General features: G+C 44.4%; 1 protein-coding gene across 3 annotated transcripts in view; it reads right to left on the bottom strand.

Annotated features, from left to right (window-relative positions):
* Positions 1-1,018: 1,018 nt before the first annotated feature.
* CAMSAP1 (calmodulin regulated spectrin associated protein 1) overlaps positions 1,019-19,588 on the bottom strand; it is a 67,982-nt gene continuing 49,412 nt past the window's right edge. For all 3 annotated transcript variants that reach the window (XM_073640225.1, XM_073640224.1, XM_073640226.1), the window contains 10 exons: positions 17,723-17,891; positions 17,083-17,174; positions 16,705-16,789; positions 13,981-16,282; positions 13,725-13,861; positions 13,234-13,448; positions 12,260-12,362; positions 12,050-12,165; positions 1,958-2,076; positions 1,019-1,594 (listed from right to left, as the gene is read on the bottom strand). In XM_073640225.1, coding sequence (XP_073496326.1) covers positions 1,292-1,594; positions 1,958-2,076; positions 12,050-12,165; positions 12,260-12,362; positions 13,234-13,448; positions 13,725-13,861; positions 13,981-16,282; positions 16,705-16,789; positions 17,083-17,174; positions 17,723-17,891 — 3,641 coding nt within the window. In that variant the 3' untranslated portion in view covers positions 1,019-1,291. The remainder of the gene's footprint in view (positions 1,595-1,957; positions 2,077-12,049; positions 12,166-12,259; positions 12,363-13,233; positions 13,449-13,724; positions 13,862-13,980; positions 16,283-16,704; positions 16,790-17,082; positions 17,175-17,722; positions 17,892-19,588) is intronic.

Below are 19,588 nucleotides of genomic sequence, written 5' to 3'. Positions count from 1 at the left end.
GCGCATCTCACATCGTGATACGGTACAGGAAAAAAAAAAAGCTTCCAAAGTGAATGAAGTCATAAAACCACGAAGAGCGCGATTTCCATCCAAGTCCGAGACGTCCTTTATAAAAAAAAAAAAAAAAGAAAACAGCAGTTTTTGATTTGAAAGCATTAACTCCATGAGAAGTGGATTTTTTATTGGATTTTAAATGAGCAAAAAAAAAAAAAAAAAAGTCTTCCGAAAAAAAAAAATCACTCCAAATAATAATAAAAAAAAAAATGACGCATCACTGCACACGCTTGGCTTTTTATAGTGTGCTTCATCTTCTAGAACACAGCAATGGTAACATCATAAACAAAATTAAAAAAAAAAAAAAAAAGAATATTCTGATTTCTTTTTTTTTCCTATTTTATAAGTGCACCAATATATTCTATACAGACACGAGTACCGTGAGCATGGTGGGACTGATCTACGTCTATACCAACACACTTTGCGGGATATATCACTTGGAGCGAATATTTTAATACCACTGGGGTGGGTGGGAGGGGGGTTAAAAAAAAAATAAATAAAAAAAAAATACATCCAAATTCGTATTTGGGGTGTGTAATGATTACATCCGCTGTGGATTGCAGGACAGCCATATTAGTGTGTATAATTCCTAAACATCAGCTTAGAAAAAAAACATTTCCCAAATATCAGCAGCACAAAGAAAAAAAACAAACAAACCAGCAGTAATTACAATTACATTTCCAAGATGTTACATTTCCTTCCATCCAATATTTTATTTTTGATTTTTTTTCCTCCCCCTACAACTGCTGGAAATTATTATTATTATTATTTTCAGGTGCCTCCCCGTTTTCATAGTTTATCAGTTTGGGAGCACTTCAAGTAAATGGAAATCCACTTGGTAAAAAGAAAAGAAAAACAAACCAACCAACCATAGCATCATGCATTGAGTTCCTTGCGCCGAAGGAGTCAGTTTGATTTTTTTTTCATGGCAGACGATGTCCACGGAGAAATGGTGTAAATGAGAGAGAAAAAAAAAAAAAGTAATGAGCACGTCTTGTGATTCAATGGTTGTGGTGTGGAGAAACTGGGACCTGCAGCAAAATAAAATAAAAAAAAAAAATATATAGAATTCTCATTGTCTGTGTAAAACGCATATTAAAACTTCCCTTTTGGAAAAAAGGAATAAAACTGAGGAAAAACAGAAGAAAAGAAAACATTCAAAGTGCTGCACTGTTCATATCCACTGCAGGAAAAGGCGTAAACATGTTCCTCTATAACTAGTGCCGTCGCTCCGGGGTCACTTGTACAGCACGTTCTTCTTTGGCAACGCGGGTCGCTTGGCTTGCCACAAGTGGTTATGGATAGTCAGTGCGTCGACGCTGACAGACATGGTTTTGGCGGGGATCACAGTAAACTGTTTTCTGTCCGAGCTGTATTTGTAAAGTTTGTCAATCATTTTCTTGGTGATGGTTTTGGGGCCCGTTCCCGTCAGCTTACAGATTTCCTCAGAGTCTGGGTAGTAAGAATAAAGTGCTCGAAACTGACAGCCGGCGTCACGGAACAGGATGATGTAGTGGTTGGAATCGCACTTTTCTAGTTCCTGAATTTGACGAAACAAAACAAAATATAATAAAAAATTAGAGCAGATTTTTTTGTTGTACCTAGCTAGATCTAAGACTACGTTACAGGTCCCAGACTGCGGCCAATATTGCCGTATACCTCTTGCACGTATGCCAAGAACGCTCTGCGCCTAATCCATGCAGAATCAGTAGCAGTAATATTATCTGCAGCTCCCTTGTGATTTTGTGTGGACTTTTCCATTTGGGTATTTCAGAACTTGCATTCACTACAGAATGTCAGCAGATCCCATCAGGGTAAAGCCGAGGGATCTGCTAAATCCTGAAGGACTCCTTACAGGGTAGATGTGGCCGTACAAAACAGACCTGGGAAATTCTGCACTTACATCCAAGGTTGAGTTCTTCTGGGATTCGTTCACCTTCCCAGCGAGGCAGCAGTGGGATATAGCATTGTGGATTATGGGTTTATTTGACTTGCTGCTGGGCTCTTTATAAAGTTTTGGACCTTAAAGAAATAAAATAATAATTGCATTAATATATAGTTGTCAACATTAACGTTAGAATTTCAGAACGCAGAAAACAAGGTCAACATTTTTCATATACTAATGTGCCGGGTTAGAGCCAATGATTAGACGGATTTAACATCATTCAACATATATAAAGCATCATATGACTATTGGCAAAAATTAGTGCGAAATGCAAGAGCAAGCAATCAAGTGTGAAAAAGGGGCAAGTGTTAGGAAGGAGGCAAGTAAGCGTGCAAAGAAGAGAAAAGGCAAAAAAAAAAAGGGGGTTAAGCAATTTATTGCACCTTAATCAAATGAGGAAAGAGTTTTATCGGCATATAATTAATTTATTTTTATCATTTAATAAATATAAATAGAAAATGGCAGCAACAGACCACTGACGTCATAAAGCCCCTACACACAGGTAAAGCTCATTACGCTCTTCATTCCCAATTGAGTTTAAGTATAGCCAGATCTGCACTCATATGGCAGTGGAACGGGTCAGTCCTGGAGTGAATGTATAGAGTAGCAGTGGTAAAAATAAGTAATCTTAGACCAGGACTAACACATTAACCATATATCATAAGTACATAGTGCAAGGAGCTATCTTTGGTGATTGTTAAAGTTCATTACTGAGCTTACCAGGTGATCAGTGGGACATCAGTGGAAAGGCAGATGCATTGGAGTACCCCGACGCGCGTTTCGCGACCACCAGGGGACGCTCCCGCAGAGTGAATGAAGGGGAATAGAGGAGTGGGTCTTTTTAAACGCCATAGTGTCAGTCACGTGAGGCCACACGTGACCGACACTATGGGGTTTAAAAAGACCCACTCCTCTATTCCCCTTCATAACATGGGGTGAGTCCGGGAGTGGCTTGATGCCAAATACGGCGCATGCCCCGTCGCACCCGCCCTGGCTGCGCCCCCGGGCCGTCAGAGGCTAGTGCGCAAACCGCGGGTGCGCGACATGAATTGTGCCTGAGCGTCCGCGCGAGAACCAGCCCCACAGAGACAGCCGGACGCGTGCACCAGTAGCAGAGGCAGCGGCGCACACACACTGCATCACAATATGCCAACATACCCGATAAGTGGAACAGTAGTCACAACATATTAAGGGTGCATATCCATTGGGTGAAGCATATAGACAGTGCATATGGGTGGAAAACATTATAGTATCATATACAATGTATAAAGAACTTTTCCAATCTTGTATTGATATTCCACGCCACAGCAGTCTCCCAGACAAATAGATTCTTGTTCAATATGTACAGACAAGAGGCACGTATAGATAATATAGTGGATATCCGATCCTCAATGCATAGCATTAAAACTAGGAAAAATACAGAAAACAAAAATAAGATCAAGGATAAGCACAAGACTATATCCAACAATATACGTTAAAACCAAAAAGAAAAGCACCAATGCAAGATAGAATTGCAGAGAGAAACTAAAAAGAGGGAGGGGGGGAGGGAGAGAAGAAGGGTCATAAAAGGATATAAGAATATAATACAGAGGCCCACAATATTAGATAGAAGACTAAAATACAATCACAAAAAAGAAGAAAATGATAGAGACTCATGCAAGCCTTTTGGTGGCAAGGTGTCCAATGTCACGATCCACTTGGCCTCTATTTGGGCCAAAATTTTCTTCACGTTAGCCCCCCCGGGCGCCCATGTGGATGACGTCAATCCCACGAATTTTCAGACCTCCAGGGTCACAATTATGGACTTCCCTAAAATGCCTAGGTATGGTTTAAGGCTATGTGCCCACGATGCAGAAATGAAGCAGAAAATTTCTGCATCTCCCTGGCAGAAAAAACGCATGCGGATTGTACATGCGTTTTTCCTGCGAAATACATGCAGATTCACATGCGTTTCCGCATGCAGATTGACAAGCGCTTTCCAGGCGATAGCATCACTTGGAAAGTGCTTGACAACTAGGTCACACTGTATAAATCCATGCAAACGGCATGGATTTATACAGTGTGATCGTAAAAATAAAAAAAATAAAGCTATACTTACCCCCGATGCCTCGGCGTGTGCTGCAGCGCTCGTTCCTGCCTGGTTCCCGGCTGCCGGCATATCGCGAGACACAGCGGTGAAGGGCCTGCGGTCACATGAAGGTCCTTCAGCGATGCCGGCATACAGAGAGAGCCGTCGGAAAGGTGAATATAAACTTTATTTGTTATTTTATTCTTTTTTTTACAGGTACAATGGTACCCAGGTCTGGATGAGAGTCTTCTCTCCTCCAGAACTGGGTACCATCCGCACATAGAGACGCATAGAAGCCGCTTGTACAAATGTACAGACACGGATTCTATGCGTCTCAATGCAAGTCAATGGCGGCGCTTCCGCAAAATTAATGAACATGCTGCGGATTTATGAGCGCTGCAGAAACGCTGCGGAATAATCCGCAGCATGTGCATTGACATTGCGGAATGCCATTGGGGATCATGGGGTGCGGATTACCATGCGTTTTTGATGCGTTTCTGCTGCGGAAATTCCGCAGCATAAACGCATGAAAAACGCATTGTGTGCACGCAGCCTTAAGCTCTGTCACATCAGTCACCGTCCTGGCAGCACCAATGTCCCGCACAGGCTCACGGACACGTACCCGGAGTTCTCGCGAGGTAAGCCCAATGTACATCAACGAGCAATCGCATGTTGCATAGTAGATCACATTGTTTGTATTACAAGAGATAGGATGTCTGATGTTAAACTCTCTTTTACCATCCGAGGACGTGAACGTGGTGCAGTGTAGGACATTGGTGCAGGCATGACAGCGACCGCAGGGGAACATCCCCAGTGTAGGGCCATGGGAGCCAAAAGGGTTAACTCGAGCTGGTACATAGTGGCTCGAGACCAAAATGTCCTTTAAGTTGTTGGATCGTCTAGGGGTCATCAAAGGGTAGTCCCCAAGGATAGATCCCAGGGAGGTGTCAGTCGTCAAGATGTTTCAATGTTTGTTCATTATTTTTCTCATGTTCTCCCATTCATGATTGTAGGAAGATATGTACCATATCTTTCTCTGCCATCATCAAATTTACTTTGTTTGTTGGAGTACAGTAAATGGTTTCTTGGGGTACGTTTTGCTCGATCATAGCCCTTCTTTATGCATCGTTTGCTATAGCCCAGTGATTCAAGTCTTTGTTTTAAATCGGTGGTATGTTGCTCAAATTTAGGGTCTGAAGAGCAGATCCTCAGGAATTGCCCGGCCGGGACGGCCCTAATAGTAGTAGGATGGTGTGCACTGGTAGCATGAATGAGGGAATTGACCGATGTGGGTTTCCTGTACATGTCCGTCTGTAGGTGCCCGGCGCTGTCCACCTCGAGACGGACATCCAGGAACTCAATTTTTTGTATATCAAATTTGTATGTTAGTCTAATTCCCCACAAATTAGCATCTAATTGTGCCATAAAACTCTCGAGCTGCTGCACCGTGCCACGCCAAATAAAATATCATCGATGTAGCGTAGCCAACAGAGCACATGGTCCACGGCCTGGGCGCCCCGGTCGCCAAAGATCTGTCTCTCCCATGCGCCCAGGCCGCCCCCATGGCCGTGCCCTGCCTCTGCAGATGCACTACATCCTTAAACAAAAAATAATTATGCGTAAGGACAAAGTGCAGCAGCTCAAGAATCGGTCCGCACAGAGGGCCGTCCAGGTCAGACGACCCGAGGAAGAGACGGACCGCGTCCAGACCAATTTCATGGTCAATGCAGGTATATAAAGTCTCGACGTCTGCCATGACGAGTAAGTCCCCTTTATTCAGAAGGACGCCGTCGACCCGCGTTAGGATGTCCGTTGTGTCTCTTATATAAGAAGGTAATATCTCTACAATAGGTTTGAGATAAAAATCAATAAATTTACAGACAGGTTCACATAGTCCATTTATACCGGACGCCCGGGCGGGTCGACGGCGTCCTTGTGGATTTTGGGCAAAAGGTAGAAAGTTGACGTTTTTGGGAAGCGTACTGTGAGTGCTTCCACAGTTTTTTTTAAGTATAATATTCTCATCACAAGCTCGACCGAGGATAGCCTGGAGCGCGGAGGAATAGGAGGCGGTCGGGTTAAAATGAAGCCTGGAATAAGTATCTTTATCCTGTAGTTGTCGAAATGCCTCTTTTTCATACTTATTACATGGCCAGATTATATTCTTATATCCTTTTATGACCCTTCTTCTCTCCCCCCCCCCCTCCCTCTTTTTAGTTTCTCTCTGCAATTCTATCTTGCATTGGTGCTTTTCTTTTTGGTTTTAACGTATATTGTTGGATATAGTCTTGTGCTTATCCTTGATCTTATTTTTGTTTTCTGTATTTTTCCTAGTTTTAATGCTATGCATTGAGGATCGGATATCCACTATATTATCTATACGTGCCTCTTGTCTGTACATATTGAACAAGAATCTATTTGTCTGGGAGACTGCTGTGGCGTGGAATATCAATACAAGATTGGAAAAGTTCTTTATACATTGTATATGATACTATAATGTTTTCCACCCATATGCACTGTCTATATGCTTCACCTAATGGATATGCACCCTTAATATGTTGTGACTACTGTTCCACTTATCGGGTAAGTTGGCATATTGTGATGCAGTGTGTGTGCGCCACCGCCTCTGCTGCTGGTGCGCGCGTCCGGCTGTCTCAATGGGGCTGGGGCTGGCACGGACGCTAAAGCACAATTCATGTTGCGCGGTTGCGCACTAGCCTCTGATGGCCTGGGGGCGCGGCCAGGGCGGGGCATGCGCCGTATTTGGCATCAAGCCACTCCCGGACTCACCCCATGTGATCGGTCACGTGAGGCCACACGTGACCGACACTATGAGGTTTAAAAAGACCCACTCCTCTATTCCCCTTCATTCCCTCTGAGGAAGCGACCCCTGGTGGTCGCGAAACGCGCGTCGGGGTACACCAATGCATCTGCCTTTCCACTGATGTCCCACTGATCACCTGGTAAGCTCAGTAATGAACTTTAACAATCACCAAAGATAGCTCCTTGCACTATGTACTTATGATATATGGTTAATGTGTTAGTCCTGGTCTAAGATTACTTATTTTTACCACTGCTACTCTATACATTCACTCCAGGACTGACCCGTTCCACTGCCATATGAGTGCAGATCTGGCTATACTTTACTCTCTTCATTCCCAATTGAGTTTATGAGCTTTACCTGTGTGTAGGGGCTTTATGACGTCAGTGGTCTGTTGCTGCCATTTTCTATGCACTTTCACTTTTCTATTAATTGTATGTACAATTTTATATTTATTAAATGATGTAATAAAAAGAAATTAATTATATGCCGATAAAACGCTCTTTCCTCATTTGATTATGCTAAGTATGAGTCGGCACTGCTTGGGGTCTGTGGGAAGTACCTTCTCCTACAAACACCAATGTAATTATGCAAGGGTTATAATATTGGAAGTACTAATTTCTGTGTGTTTCACAGCTTTTTTCAGACCCATTATGGATTTTAGAGCCCGGGAAAGAACCTGGCTCTCACAATTAGATGAAATGTGCAGTGACGGCAGCATCAGTGGAATATCTTTGGGAACCATATCTGAACATACTAATGAAATGAAGGATTTAATTAGAAAAAGGACACGGCTATGGTGGAATGTGGCCTTTTTAAAGAAGTACATCGAAAAAGGCCTCAAACCCCATGGCCTGAGAGTTCAGATATTTCCATCTTTTCATATAGAGGATGACACAATAAAATCTAGATGGGAACAGCACGCAAATGTGTGCTCGACTGAGTTCATGAATTTACTTATTGAAATGAACCAGGTAGCACTCTCTACTATCAAAACTCAAATTGAGAATCTACAACTTTCCCTCAAGAATGAGATGTCTACCGACTCTATAAAAAAAATAAATGAGGATATTGAGGCCCTATCTCAAAAATGGGCTAATGAAATACAACTGACAAAATCGAAGAAATTCCAGAGGGATACACTGGACAAACAGTTACAAAGAGTGTATAAGTGGGGCGCCACAGGAAGACGGTCACGTCCCTATTACAGGAGTGGACCGCAATCTAGATCTAGGTCCACCTCGGCATCATCTGCTGTCTAAACTGAAGATACACAGGGTGGGCCCCAGCAGCCGAACAACTATGGCGCATCTATACAGCCTATAAAAAGAATTCAGACAAGACAGACCAGTAAAAACAAGGGTCCGTCTTCACAACGGGTGAGTCCTAACCAGGGCGGGTTACAAGTTGTCAATTTGTCCTCTCATGTTCTCTCCATTGATGAGTTAAAGGTCCTAAGTATGGGCCTAACCTTTTCTCCAACTAATGGCTTTAATTTCTTCACAGCCCTAAAGGACCTTCACTTATTTTCTCGCAAGCTCATTCTACACAAACTCCACTCTAAGAGAGATTATCTATCCGATACCTTGAGCGCGGCGGAACGGGATGCGGTTGAGAACCTGGAAGAACTATTACAGGAACAAGTTCCTTTACATCCAAGTGGGTTTCCCCAATGTGCGGTCCCCAGATCAACGCGCTTTCCCCCCTTGTACCTGTGTCCAGCCGTCGAGATTTTTGTCAAACTCGTTACAGAAGATTTTAAAAAACTTTCTACTAAAAGATCGTTTAACAATTTGACGGCACAACAACGAATTGCACTAAAACAACTACAGAAATATGACGACATTGTGATTAAACCAGCAGACAAGGGGGGAAATATCGTGATCTGGCCATGTAATAAGTATGAAAAAGAGGCATTTCGACAACTACGGGATAAAGATACTTATTCCAGGCTTCATTTTAACCCGACCGCCTCCTATTCCTCCGCGCTCCAGGCTATCCTCGGTCGAGCTTGTGATGAGAATATTATACTTAAAAAAAACTGTGGAAGCACTCACAGTGCACTTCCCAAAAACGTCAACTTTCTACCTTTTGCCCAAAATCCACAAGGACGCCGTCGACCTGCCCAGGCGTCCGGTATAAATGGACTATGTGAACCTGTCTGTAAATTTATTGATTTTTATCTCAAACCTATTGTAGAGATATTACCTTCTTATATAAGAGACACAACGGACATCCTAACGCGGGTCGACGGCGTCCTTCTGGATAAAGGGGACTTGCTCGTCACGGCAGACGTCGAGACTTTATATACCTGCATTGACCATGAAATTGGTCTGGACGCGGTCCGTCTCTTCCTTGGGTCGTCTGACCTGGACGGCCCTCTGTGCGGACCGATTCTTGAGCTGCTGCACTTTGTCCTTATGCATAATTATTTTTTGTTTAAGGATGTAGTGTATCTGCAGAGGCAGGGCACGGCCATGGGGGCGGCCTGCGCGCCCTCGTACGCCAATCTCTTCCTGGGCACATGGGAGAGACAGATCTTTGGCAACGGGGACGCCCAGGCCGTGGACCATGTGCTCTGTTGGCTACGCTACATCGATGATATTTTATTTGGCGTGGCACGGTGCAGCAGCTCGAGAGTTTTATGGCACAATTAAATGCTAATTTGTGGGGAATTAGACTAACATACAAATTTGATATACAAAAAATTGAGTTCCTGGATGTCCGTCTCGAGGTGGACAGCGCCGGGCACCTACAGACGGACATGTACAGTAAAACCAACATCGGTCAATTCCCTCATTCATGCTACCAGTGCACACCATCCTACTACTATTAGGGCCGTCCCGGTCGGGCAATTCCAGAGGGCGAGACGGATCTGCTCTTCAGACCCTAAATTTGAGCAACATACCACCGATTTAAAACAAAGATTTGAATCACTGGGCTATAGCAAACGATGCATAAAGCAGGGCTATGATCGAGCAAGACGTACCCCAAGAAACCATTTACTGTACTCCAACAAACAAAGTAAATTTGATGATGGCAGAGAAAGATATGGTACATATCTTCCTACAATCATGAATGGGAGAACATGAGAAAAATAATGAACAAACATTGGAACATCTTGACGACTGACACCTCCCTGGGATCTATCCTTAGGGACTACCCTTTGATGACCCCTAGACGATCCAACAACTTAAAGGACATTTTGGTCTCGAGCCACTATGTACCAGCTCGAGTTAACCCTTTTGGCTCCCATGGCCCTACACTGGGGATGTTCCCCTGCGGTCGCTGTAATGCCTGCACCAATGTCCTACACTGCACCACGTTCACGTCCTCGGATGGTAAAAGAGAGTTTAACATCAGACATCATATCTCTTGTAATACAAACAATGTGATCTACTATGCAACATGCGATTGCTCGTTGATGTACATTGGGCTTACCTCGCGAGAACTCCGGGTACGTGTCCGTGAGCCTGTGCGGGACATTGGTGCGGCCAGGACGGTGACCGATGTGACCGAGCTTAAAACCATACCTAGGCATTTTAGGGAAGTCCATAATTGTGACCCTGGAGGTCTGAAAATTTGTGGGATTGATGTCATCCACATGGGCGCCCGGGGGGGCTAACGTGAAGAAAATTTTGGCCCAAATAGAGGCCAAGTGGATCGTGACAATGGACACCTTGTCACCAAAAGGCTTGCATGAGTCTCTATCATTTTCTTCTTTTTTGTGATTGTATTTTAGTCTTCTATCTAATATTGTGGGCCTCTGTATTATATTCTTATATCCTTTTATGACCCTTCTTCTCTCCCTCCCCCCCTCCCTCTTTTTAGTTTCTCTCTGCAATTCTATCTTGCATTGGTGCTTTTCTTTTTGGTTTTAACGTATATTGTTGGATATAGTCTTGTGCTTATCCTTGATCTTATTTTTGTTTTCTGTATTTTTCCTAGTTTTAATGCTATGCATTGAGGATCGGATATCCACTATATTATCTATACGTGCCTCTTGTCTGTACATATTGAACAAGAATCTATTTGTCTGGGAGACTGCTGTGGCGTGGAATATCAATACAAGATTGGAAAAGTTCTTTATACATTGTATATGATACTATAATGTTTTCCACCCATATGCACTGTCTATATGCTTCACCTAATGGATATGCACCCTTAATATGTTGACACTACTGTTCCACTTATCGGGTAAGTTGGCATATCGTGATGCAGTGCGCCGCTGCCTCTGCTACTGGTGCGCGCGTCCGGCTTTCTCTGTGGGGCTGGGGCTCGCACGGACGCTCAGGCACAATTCATGTCGCACGCCCGCGGTTTTCACACTAGCCTCTGATGGCCTGGGGGCGCGGCTAGGGCGGGTGCGACGGGGCATGCGCCGTATTTGGCATCAAGCCACTCCCGGACTCACCCCATGTGATCGGTCACGTGAGGCCACACGTGACCGACACTATGGGGTTTAAAAAGACCCACTCCTCTATTCCCCTTCATTCCCTCTGAGGAAGCAACCCCTGGTGGTCGCGAAAAGCGCGTCGGGGTACACCAATGCATCTGCCTTTCCACTGATGTCCCACTGATCACCTGGTAAGCTCAGTAATGAACTTTAACAATCACCAAAGATAGCTCCTTGCACTATGTACTTATGATATATGGTTAATGTGTTAGTCCTGGTCTAAGATTACTTATTTTTACCACTGCTACTCTATACATTCACTCCAGGACTGACCCGTTCCACTGCCATATGAGTGCAGATCTGGCTATACTTTACTCTCTTCATTCCCAATTGAGTTTATGAGCTTTACCTGTGTGTAGGGGCTTTATGACGTCAGTGGTCTGTTGCTGCCATTTTCTACGCACTTCCACTTTTCTATTAATTGTATGTACAATTTTATATTTATTAAATGAAGTAATAAATATAAATTAATTATATGCCGATAAAACTCTCTTTCCTCATTTGATTATGCTAAGTATGAGTCGGCACTGCTTGGGGTCTGTGGGAAGTACCTTCTCCTACAAACACCAATGTAATTATGCAAGGGTTATAATATTGGGAATTTATTGCACCTTGCATATTTTTTTATAATACATCAGAAAATGATAGTCTGCAATAACTACAGCTGCAACCGGACAGATGAGAAATGTGCAAGTCTTAATGAACCTGAATATTCTGCCACTGATGCCACAGAAGAGGCGGTGGACGCATTCTCCCAATCCCTCTCCGCAGTTCTGCTCTGGTGCCTGCTCGCCACAGACAACGTTTCCACAGAGTTCGCCCTGCCGCCACGGAAGGAAAACATCACGTTACTTTAAAATGGTGAAAGTATAGGACTGCTGCCTTTACCAAGTGCAAAGAATATCAAGCGTGTACCTGTGTGAAGGCGTTCCACCAGAATGGACACTTTCCGCCTCTGTAGTCGCACCGGATGCCAAAGACAGACTAGAACCAGATTGTGCGCTGCTCAAGTTATCCGCTGTACAGGCAAACACATGAAGAGCAGATATTGTAAAGGAGGGGAGCAAATGTCAGCAGTCTCCAGTAGAAAAGGCTTTCCTTTAGTTACACTTAATGCTGCCACCCAGATTTGTGTGTGCTCACAAATGGCCAATATTTCATGTAAATGTGTCATGGGTGTGTCAGGTGTAATAGACAGTCGCTCTGGATCTGGCTGTAGAAGGTCACTGCGCTTGGCATTGCAGACGCCTTCTTAATACTTCTTCCTTTAGGACCCATCGGCGACCTCCCTCCTGCTGCTGATTGACACACCCTTGCCTGGGAGTTAAAAACACTCAGTTTACTCTAGGGAGTCGCCAGTGATACTTCTATGTACCATTGTGCAGGCCTGGAGCACTAGCAATTGGCTAGCTTCTTCTCTGGTGCCCTTGGAGGACAGTTGGCATTACTCCTCTGGTGTCTGCTTAAGCTAAGGTTATTCCCTTTGTTTGTCTACCTTACTGTCTTTAGTTTGTAGTGGGGCCTGACCAGTACTCACCCCTTCCCCTCCCTATCTAGGGCCAAGCTTGAGGGACATCCAGGGCTTAGGGTCCTGTTCGGTGATAGTTGTGGAACCTATATAGGGATGGTATGGTAGGCAGGGTGATATTAGATCTGCCTAGGGGTCTCCACTCCCCCTTTCCCTAGTGTTTGGGCTTTCTCCCCCTCTTCCCTTCGTATTGCACTTAGTCTTACCCACACCTTACGTGACAACATGGCCCCCATCCCACCATTAAAAACCTCAGCCACATTCACAGATGTCGTACAAAATCCAGGTAGAGAACCCAGCAAATCAAAGTGGAAAATATTTCACAAAGCAAAACCTTTTTACCTTTAAAAGAAAAACTTACGCGTCGATGAATACTTGGTTCCTGAGTCACTGTGCGATTCCTCTCTGTGGACAGACTTTGGCCGAGATTTCTTAGTCTTCGGCTTGGGTTTGGGCCTTCCGATTCCTTGCTCTTCTAAGATCTGCTGCTGCTTCCGTCGCAGATACTCCTGTTTAATCAGCTCCCTTCTTGCTTTTTCTTCGTCCTTACGTATACGATCTTCCTCAGCTTTGCGTCTGGAGTGGAAATAATAATAGTAAAAAAAAAATCAGTCTTGCTTCTTCTTATAACTAAAAGTAGGTGCAGAATTTACATCATGAAGATGTGAAGTCAAAGTTGTGGCTTCTGTAGAGTTCCAATTTTGTAAACGGCTAATGCATAATATTTTGAAGCCGAAGTTGGGCTCATGACATTTGTACCAACTCCACCCAAACTGGCAGCTGATGTGCCGCTCTCTCCAATCATTTCTTGGCCTTTTGCCATAAATTACTTTCCAAAGCTGTGATACTTACCGAGCTTCATCTCTCTTTAACTCGACCTCAGCTTCTAGCTGATGCTTCCTGAGCCGAGCTTCTTCTGCTTTCTTCTGCTGTTTCAAGAGAAAGGCCGCTCGCTTCTTTGCCAGCTCGTCCTCCGCTTTCTGCTCGTCCTGGAAGCAATTAGTCACAGGTATTATGTAATGTAATAGCCTGCACTTCACAATATGGAAAAGCATGCAAGAAAATACAAAGAATCAAGACAAAATAATAAAGGATGTCCGCTACTTGCCTTAAAGAAAAACCCGACCCCAGACTTCTGATCTTCGCTTACGACGTCAGTGGATGTCTCGGACTGCTCCGCTCCGATCTGTTCCTCAGGATCGTTCAGTTCTGAGAGATCGACCTCAATCAGGCTACTTTTGTTCTTCAGCCTCTCATCCACAGGAACGTTTTCTTTGTCTGAGGTCTCTGAAGACCCTGTGCGTCCGCCATTCACAGAGTCTCTGTGCACTTGTTCTGAAAGAATATTAGCATCTTTGGAGGTGGACAGGATAAATGTCCGCTGGATATTGTCCTCGTGCAGCCGGAAACTACCGGCAGATTTATCCTGGGGGGCTTTCACTTGCTCTGCCCCGTTCTCTGCAGTATCAGAGGGGCCACAAGGCGATTTCAGAGGTGGGACAGACTTTAAGTGGGGTAAGGTTTCTATGCTGTGGGTGGGAGTTATCAGGCGTGACGTTTTTTCCTTGGTGGTCTTATGCTCAGTGGTCCGTGAGAACCTGGAGTTACGTCCCTGACCGAATCTCTTGCGAGGTCCGGTCCCAGCTCCTGTGGGGGACAAGGGCTCCATGAACTGAACAGGTGGTTTTAACTTATGGTCTTGGGTGTCATTTTTATGATCCGGTAGTCCAGAGGCCGGGGCCTTCATGAGCAGCTCTTGCTGCTGGGAAATTTTCATTATGGCCTGTTGTAGCGTGCTGATTGTTTCATTTAGCTTTTCGATGGAGAGGTTACACTCACTCACATCCACCTCAGAGTCGGCGTCATCCGGGGTAATTACGTTGCACACATCTCCTTCTAAATCGGCCTCCTTGGGCTTCAGCTCGAATGCTCCCTGAACCTTAGATTCTTTGGACCCTTCGTCGTTATTTTCGAGGTGCTGCACTGCCTTAGAGGTGACCGCCTCAGCCTCCTCCAGGTTCTGCTTAGTGTAATCCTTGGGGAAATGTTCCGGCTTCAGAGGTCCGTCAGGTTTCCCTTTTTTAACGACGTGCAAGAAGGCAGCTTTGCCGAGTTTTAAGCGCTGCCTTGCGGACAGCGACTCCATTTTCTTCTTCTGGGTCTCGATGGCCCGCCGCTTCTCCTCTAGCTGCATGTGGAGCTGGACAAGTTCAGAAGCGAGGATGTTGGCATGGTCTTTGCTTTGCCTGGTGGGGCTCTGCTCCCTCCGTTGCTTCCAGGTTGTCAGCGGAGGAGGGCAGCATTCTGAACCATCTGGGGTGGTCTTTTGCGAGCTGCTCGTGCTGGATTTTGTCTCGTAGCTATTCAGTCTCTGAAACTTCCTCTCTGCAAAGCTAGTCATTCGGATACTCCCACTAGCCATGGAGACGCTGCTGACCTGGGATATGGTGCTTAGGCACGGACTGGAGCGCCCGCTGGCATCATCCTTATCGTCATTCTCTTTGACCTTCATATCCTCCTGCAATTTGGCAGACTCTACCTCCCCTATGTATTTACACACCGGGAGGGAAGGAGGCAGGTCCTGTTCACAATCCTCCAGATCCAGATGGTCAGAGTCAGAGTCATTTCTTAATACTGTCCAAGTGCTTTCTGGATCTTGCTCCTTATCTACCAGGAGATGTGCGGGTTTCTCCTCCTCTGCAGGTTCTACTTTAGAATCGTGAAGGAAAAACCCGCCGCTGAGCTGCTCTGACGGATCGACGCTGCTGGCCGCAAGTGGTCTAAATGTGCCATTTTCCAGCGGCAGGGGATCCACCCGAGAAGAATCAGCAGGGGGCAAGTCACAACTACTGACCGGGGTAAACGTTCTGTTCAGATCCCGGCCGGTGTGATTAGTGGTTATTTTCTTTCGTGGAAAAGACTGTGACCCCTCGTTCTGACGTCTAGAAACAAACCCTCTGGGCTTGACCTCACCATACTCCTCTCTTTTGTGGACACTTTGCTTTTCTTTTGCCGGCCTGAGAACGGCAGGCATTAAAGGCTCTAAAAAGAAACTCTCGGGCTTGCCGTCTACATCCCCAGATATCCTTCCCGGGGATCGTGCGGTGCCGGGATGACTGGAGGCTCGAGAAGAAATACTCTGCAGTTCAAGGTCTCCGTGACTTGAGGTGTCGTTCGCTCTGATAAATGCGACAAGCTCCTCTTCATCATCTTCTATATCTACATTTCCCAGCAAGCTTCTTGAGGGGATGTGTGCAGAAGAGCTGGTGGGGTGGTGTTTGGGGGTTGCACTTATGATATTTGACGCCAGGCTATCCTTACTGATTGATCGGGCAAGACTAATGCTATCGCCAGAGGTGGCATCAACATCGTCAGCACAATGGAGGGCAAATGGAGGCTGGGAAAGCGGCCTGCACAGAAAGAGAAGAGCGCGATAATCAACAGGTTTTTTTGTAGATATGTCAATAGACAAGATTACTGTTAAGTCTCCAAATGGCATAAAATTAACAAAATTGGTTTTTGGAGAGATTAATATGACCCCACAAATGCAGCAAATCCAACTCATCCGCCCCTGACAGGTCTCGATGAGGGATTGCACAGACCAGTGATCTGGAACGAGAGGTGTGACAGGTGCTGTAGACTCTCCACGGAGAGACGAGCAGCGCATAGGCTCAAAGGAAACCTACAGATCCCCCCCAAGATCAGCCACAAGGGTACGGTGCTCAGAAATCATTTCATTAAAAATATAAAAATTCTATATTGATAAGAAAAAAAAATACAGAATAAAGGAGGAGATCTTATACATTGAATACAACTTGGAAGAGATAGTGACCTTGGCTTCTTTTCTGCCCAAGCCATCACAGACGATCGGGGTGGAACATCAGAACGCGTCAAGGAATTCGAGCGATCTCTATCACCTAAACATTAAAAACAGATAGTGGTTTGAGAACTTGGAAATTCGGACAAACTGTACATTGTATAGAAATAGCGATCGGAGCATAGTGTATTCATTTACTATAATAAAAAAAAAAAAATAAATGGGCACATTCAGTCAAGTATCTCATGTGTAAGGGGGTGTGCGACGCCCAAGGGTCAGGCCTGTCGAAATTCAAAATGGCTTTAAGCGCTCATGGTTTCAGAGTCAGAAATCCCAAAATACAGACAAACTTAAAAATAGTGATCAGAATAACACTGTGGTGAGCGCACTTACTGGGGCCATCCTCGGACTGTGCGGTCTTCTGTTGTTTCTGTCGTAAGGGCAGCAGTGAATGAGACGGGCTGAAGGCGGCGCTTCCTTTCCCACTGAATAATGATATAGAAAATGTTAATTATGGGTCTTGGATGATGGTGGGGGAAAGCAGAACACACACTGATTAAATCACAGGAGAACAGATATAATTAAACATCATTAACCCAGAACAGATCTTCAATTAAAACATAACTTCTGCTTTCTGATTCACCCGTGATTAAATCCGAGCCAGAAGTAAATGTATCCCGTCTGCCTTCCCTGCAGGTCTATTGTATGGGAAGGACTGAATTAACACCTTGAGGGCTCAGAAAACACAGGACACCCCTTCTATGGTACGTGACTGCTGCAGCCAATCACTGAGGTAGATGACACAAGACTGCCAAGGCCAGTGATTGGCAGCAGCGGTCATGTGGTGCAGATTTAGCTTTGTAAACCAGCATCTTAGAGGCAACGCAGGAGCTTTAACAGGTAAATAATGATTGTTTCGTTATGTAAAGTCATTACTTGGTTCCCCTCCTCCTGCCATTAGTTGGCTGCTAAAGTTCCACTCTGATGATAGCGACCATGTTTTTCACAATTTTAATAAATAAATATCACTCACTTCTCCACTTCTTCAGGTTGCAAAAAATTTCTGCTCCCAGAGTCAGACGTGTTGTGGGCCAATGAATGGGAATCTCCTGTGCCCGAAGGACTGGCCATAAAACTCCGCTTCGTAGCGTTGGATATCGGAATCTGGGGACGACTGTTTTTGTGCGGTAATACTGCTTTTGCTGTGAACATAATAAAAAAAAAAAAAAAAGGAAAATCAAAGAAAATTAGACCAATTAATTTATAAAAATAGAATTTCTCCCCAATTATTATGTCAAAATGTAATAAAATCTATATGTAAAGTTTAATAATCATACAATTTTTTAAGTCATAGTCACATGTTTTGATCAGTGAGGGTCCGGATGCAAAAAACCCCAATAAAGGATTTAACTCTATCAAATTGTGATTTTCCATTTTTGCATTTTGGTTTTTCCTCTCCTTCTTCCCTAGAGCCATAACTTTTTTATTTTTCCGTCAACATGGCCATATGAAGGCTTGTTTTTTTTGTGGGACGAGTTTTACTTTTGAACGACACCATTGGTTTTACCATACTGTGTACTGGAAAATGGGAAAAAAGTTCCTAGTGTAATTCCACAATTTTTTTTTACCATGTTCACTAAATGCTGAAACTGACCTGCACATATAATTCTTCAGGTCAGTACGAGTTCGCAGATACCAAACATGTATAGTTTTAAGTGGTGAAAAAAATATCCAAAGTTTGTATAATAAAAAATGGCGCCATTTTCCGAGACCTATAACGCCTCCATTTTTCGGGGGCTGGGTGAGGGCTTATTTCTTGCACGCCGAGTTGACATTTTTAATGATACTATTTTTTGGTGGATACGATGTTTTGATCGCCCGTTATTGCAATGTTGCGGCAACCAAAAAAAAAGTAAATCTAGCGGTTTGATTGTTTTTTTTCTTGTTACGCAGTTTACCTATCAGATTAATTCCTTTTTATATTTTGATACATCGGGAGCTTCTGAACACAACAATACCAAAATGTGGGCATTTTTGATTTTCTTTTTGTTTTATTTTGAACTTTTATAATATTAAAAAATGTTTCATATTTTTAAAAACTTTTTATTTTTTTTATTTTTTTACATGCTTCAATATTCTCCATAGGAGACTTGAAGCTGCGATCTTCTGATCGCTTGTGCTACACATAGGGGGTAGCAGAAATGGTCATCTACTATGAACGCCAGCCACTGGGCGGTGCTCATAGCAGATCGGCAATGATAACCACAGGGGTCTATTGCAGACCCCGGGTTGTCATGACAACCCACCGGCGCCCCGCAATCATGTGACGGGGCACCGATGGGCGGAGTTAGTGAAGCGCTTCTGCCGCAGCCATTTTAAATGCTGCTATCAGAGCTTGACAGCAGCATTTAACATGTTAACAACCGAGGGTGGATCACGATTCCACCTGCGGCTGTTAGGGGCACATGACAGCTGATCAAATCAGCTGTCACGTGCCTGAAACTATGCAGGCTCAGCGCCGGAGACCGCATGAAAAAGGGGGAGGTCGTAAAGGGGTTAAAAAATAAATAAAGGGGGAAAAAAGGGGTAGAACACTGATACTTCGTTCTGATTAGTTTTCCTTGGAAAGTTCTCTCAGCTTTTATGCAGCTATACTTTTGTTTTAACCATGGTTGGGGTGGTCTCGGCAGCTGGACCGCCACTGATATATATTTTTTTAAAGAGAACCGGTCTCCTTTAGAAACGCTTTTTACCTGCAGATATAGTGGTAATTTGCAGGTAGATCGGGCTTAAATCATGCCTGGCAGGCTTACTAGAAGGGAGAAGACGACTTAATATCCTCCCTGCAGCCACTCGCTTCCAATCATTGGGGCGGTGCAGGGAGCAGTGATTGTCACTA

This window comes from Phyllobates terribilis, unplaced genomic scaffold (genome assembly GCF_046119375.1).
Source record: "Phyllobates terribilis strain yellow unplaced genomic scaffold, ASM4611937v1 Scaffold_7__3_contigs__length_470593459, whole genome shotgun sequence".
NCBI classification, from domain to species: domain Eukaryota; kingdom Metazoa; phylum Chordata; class Amphibia; order Anura; family Dendrobatidae; genus Phyllobates; species Phyllobates terribilis.
Note: the sequence above shows the minus strand (reverse complement) of the source record. Positions and strands in the feature narration are given on the sequence as shown.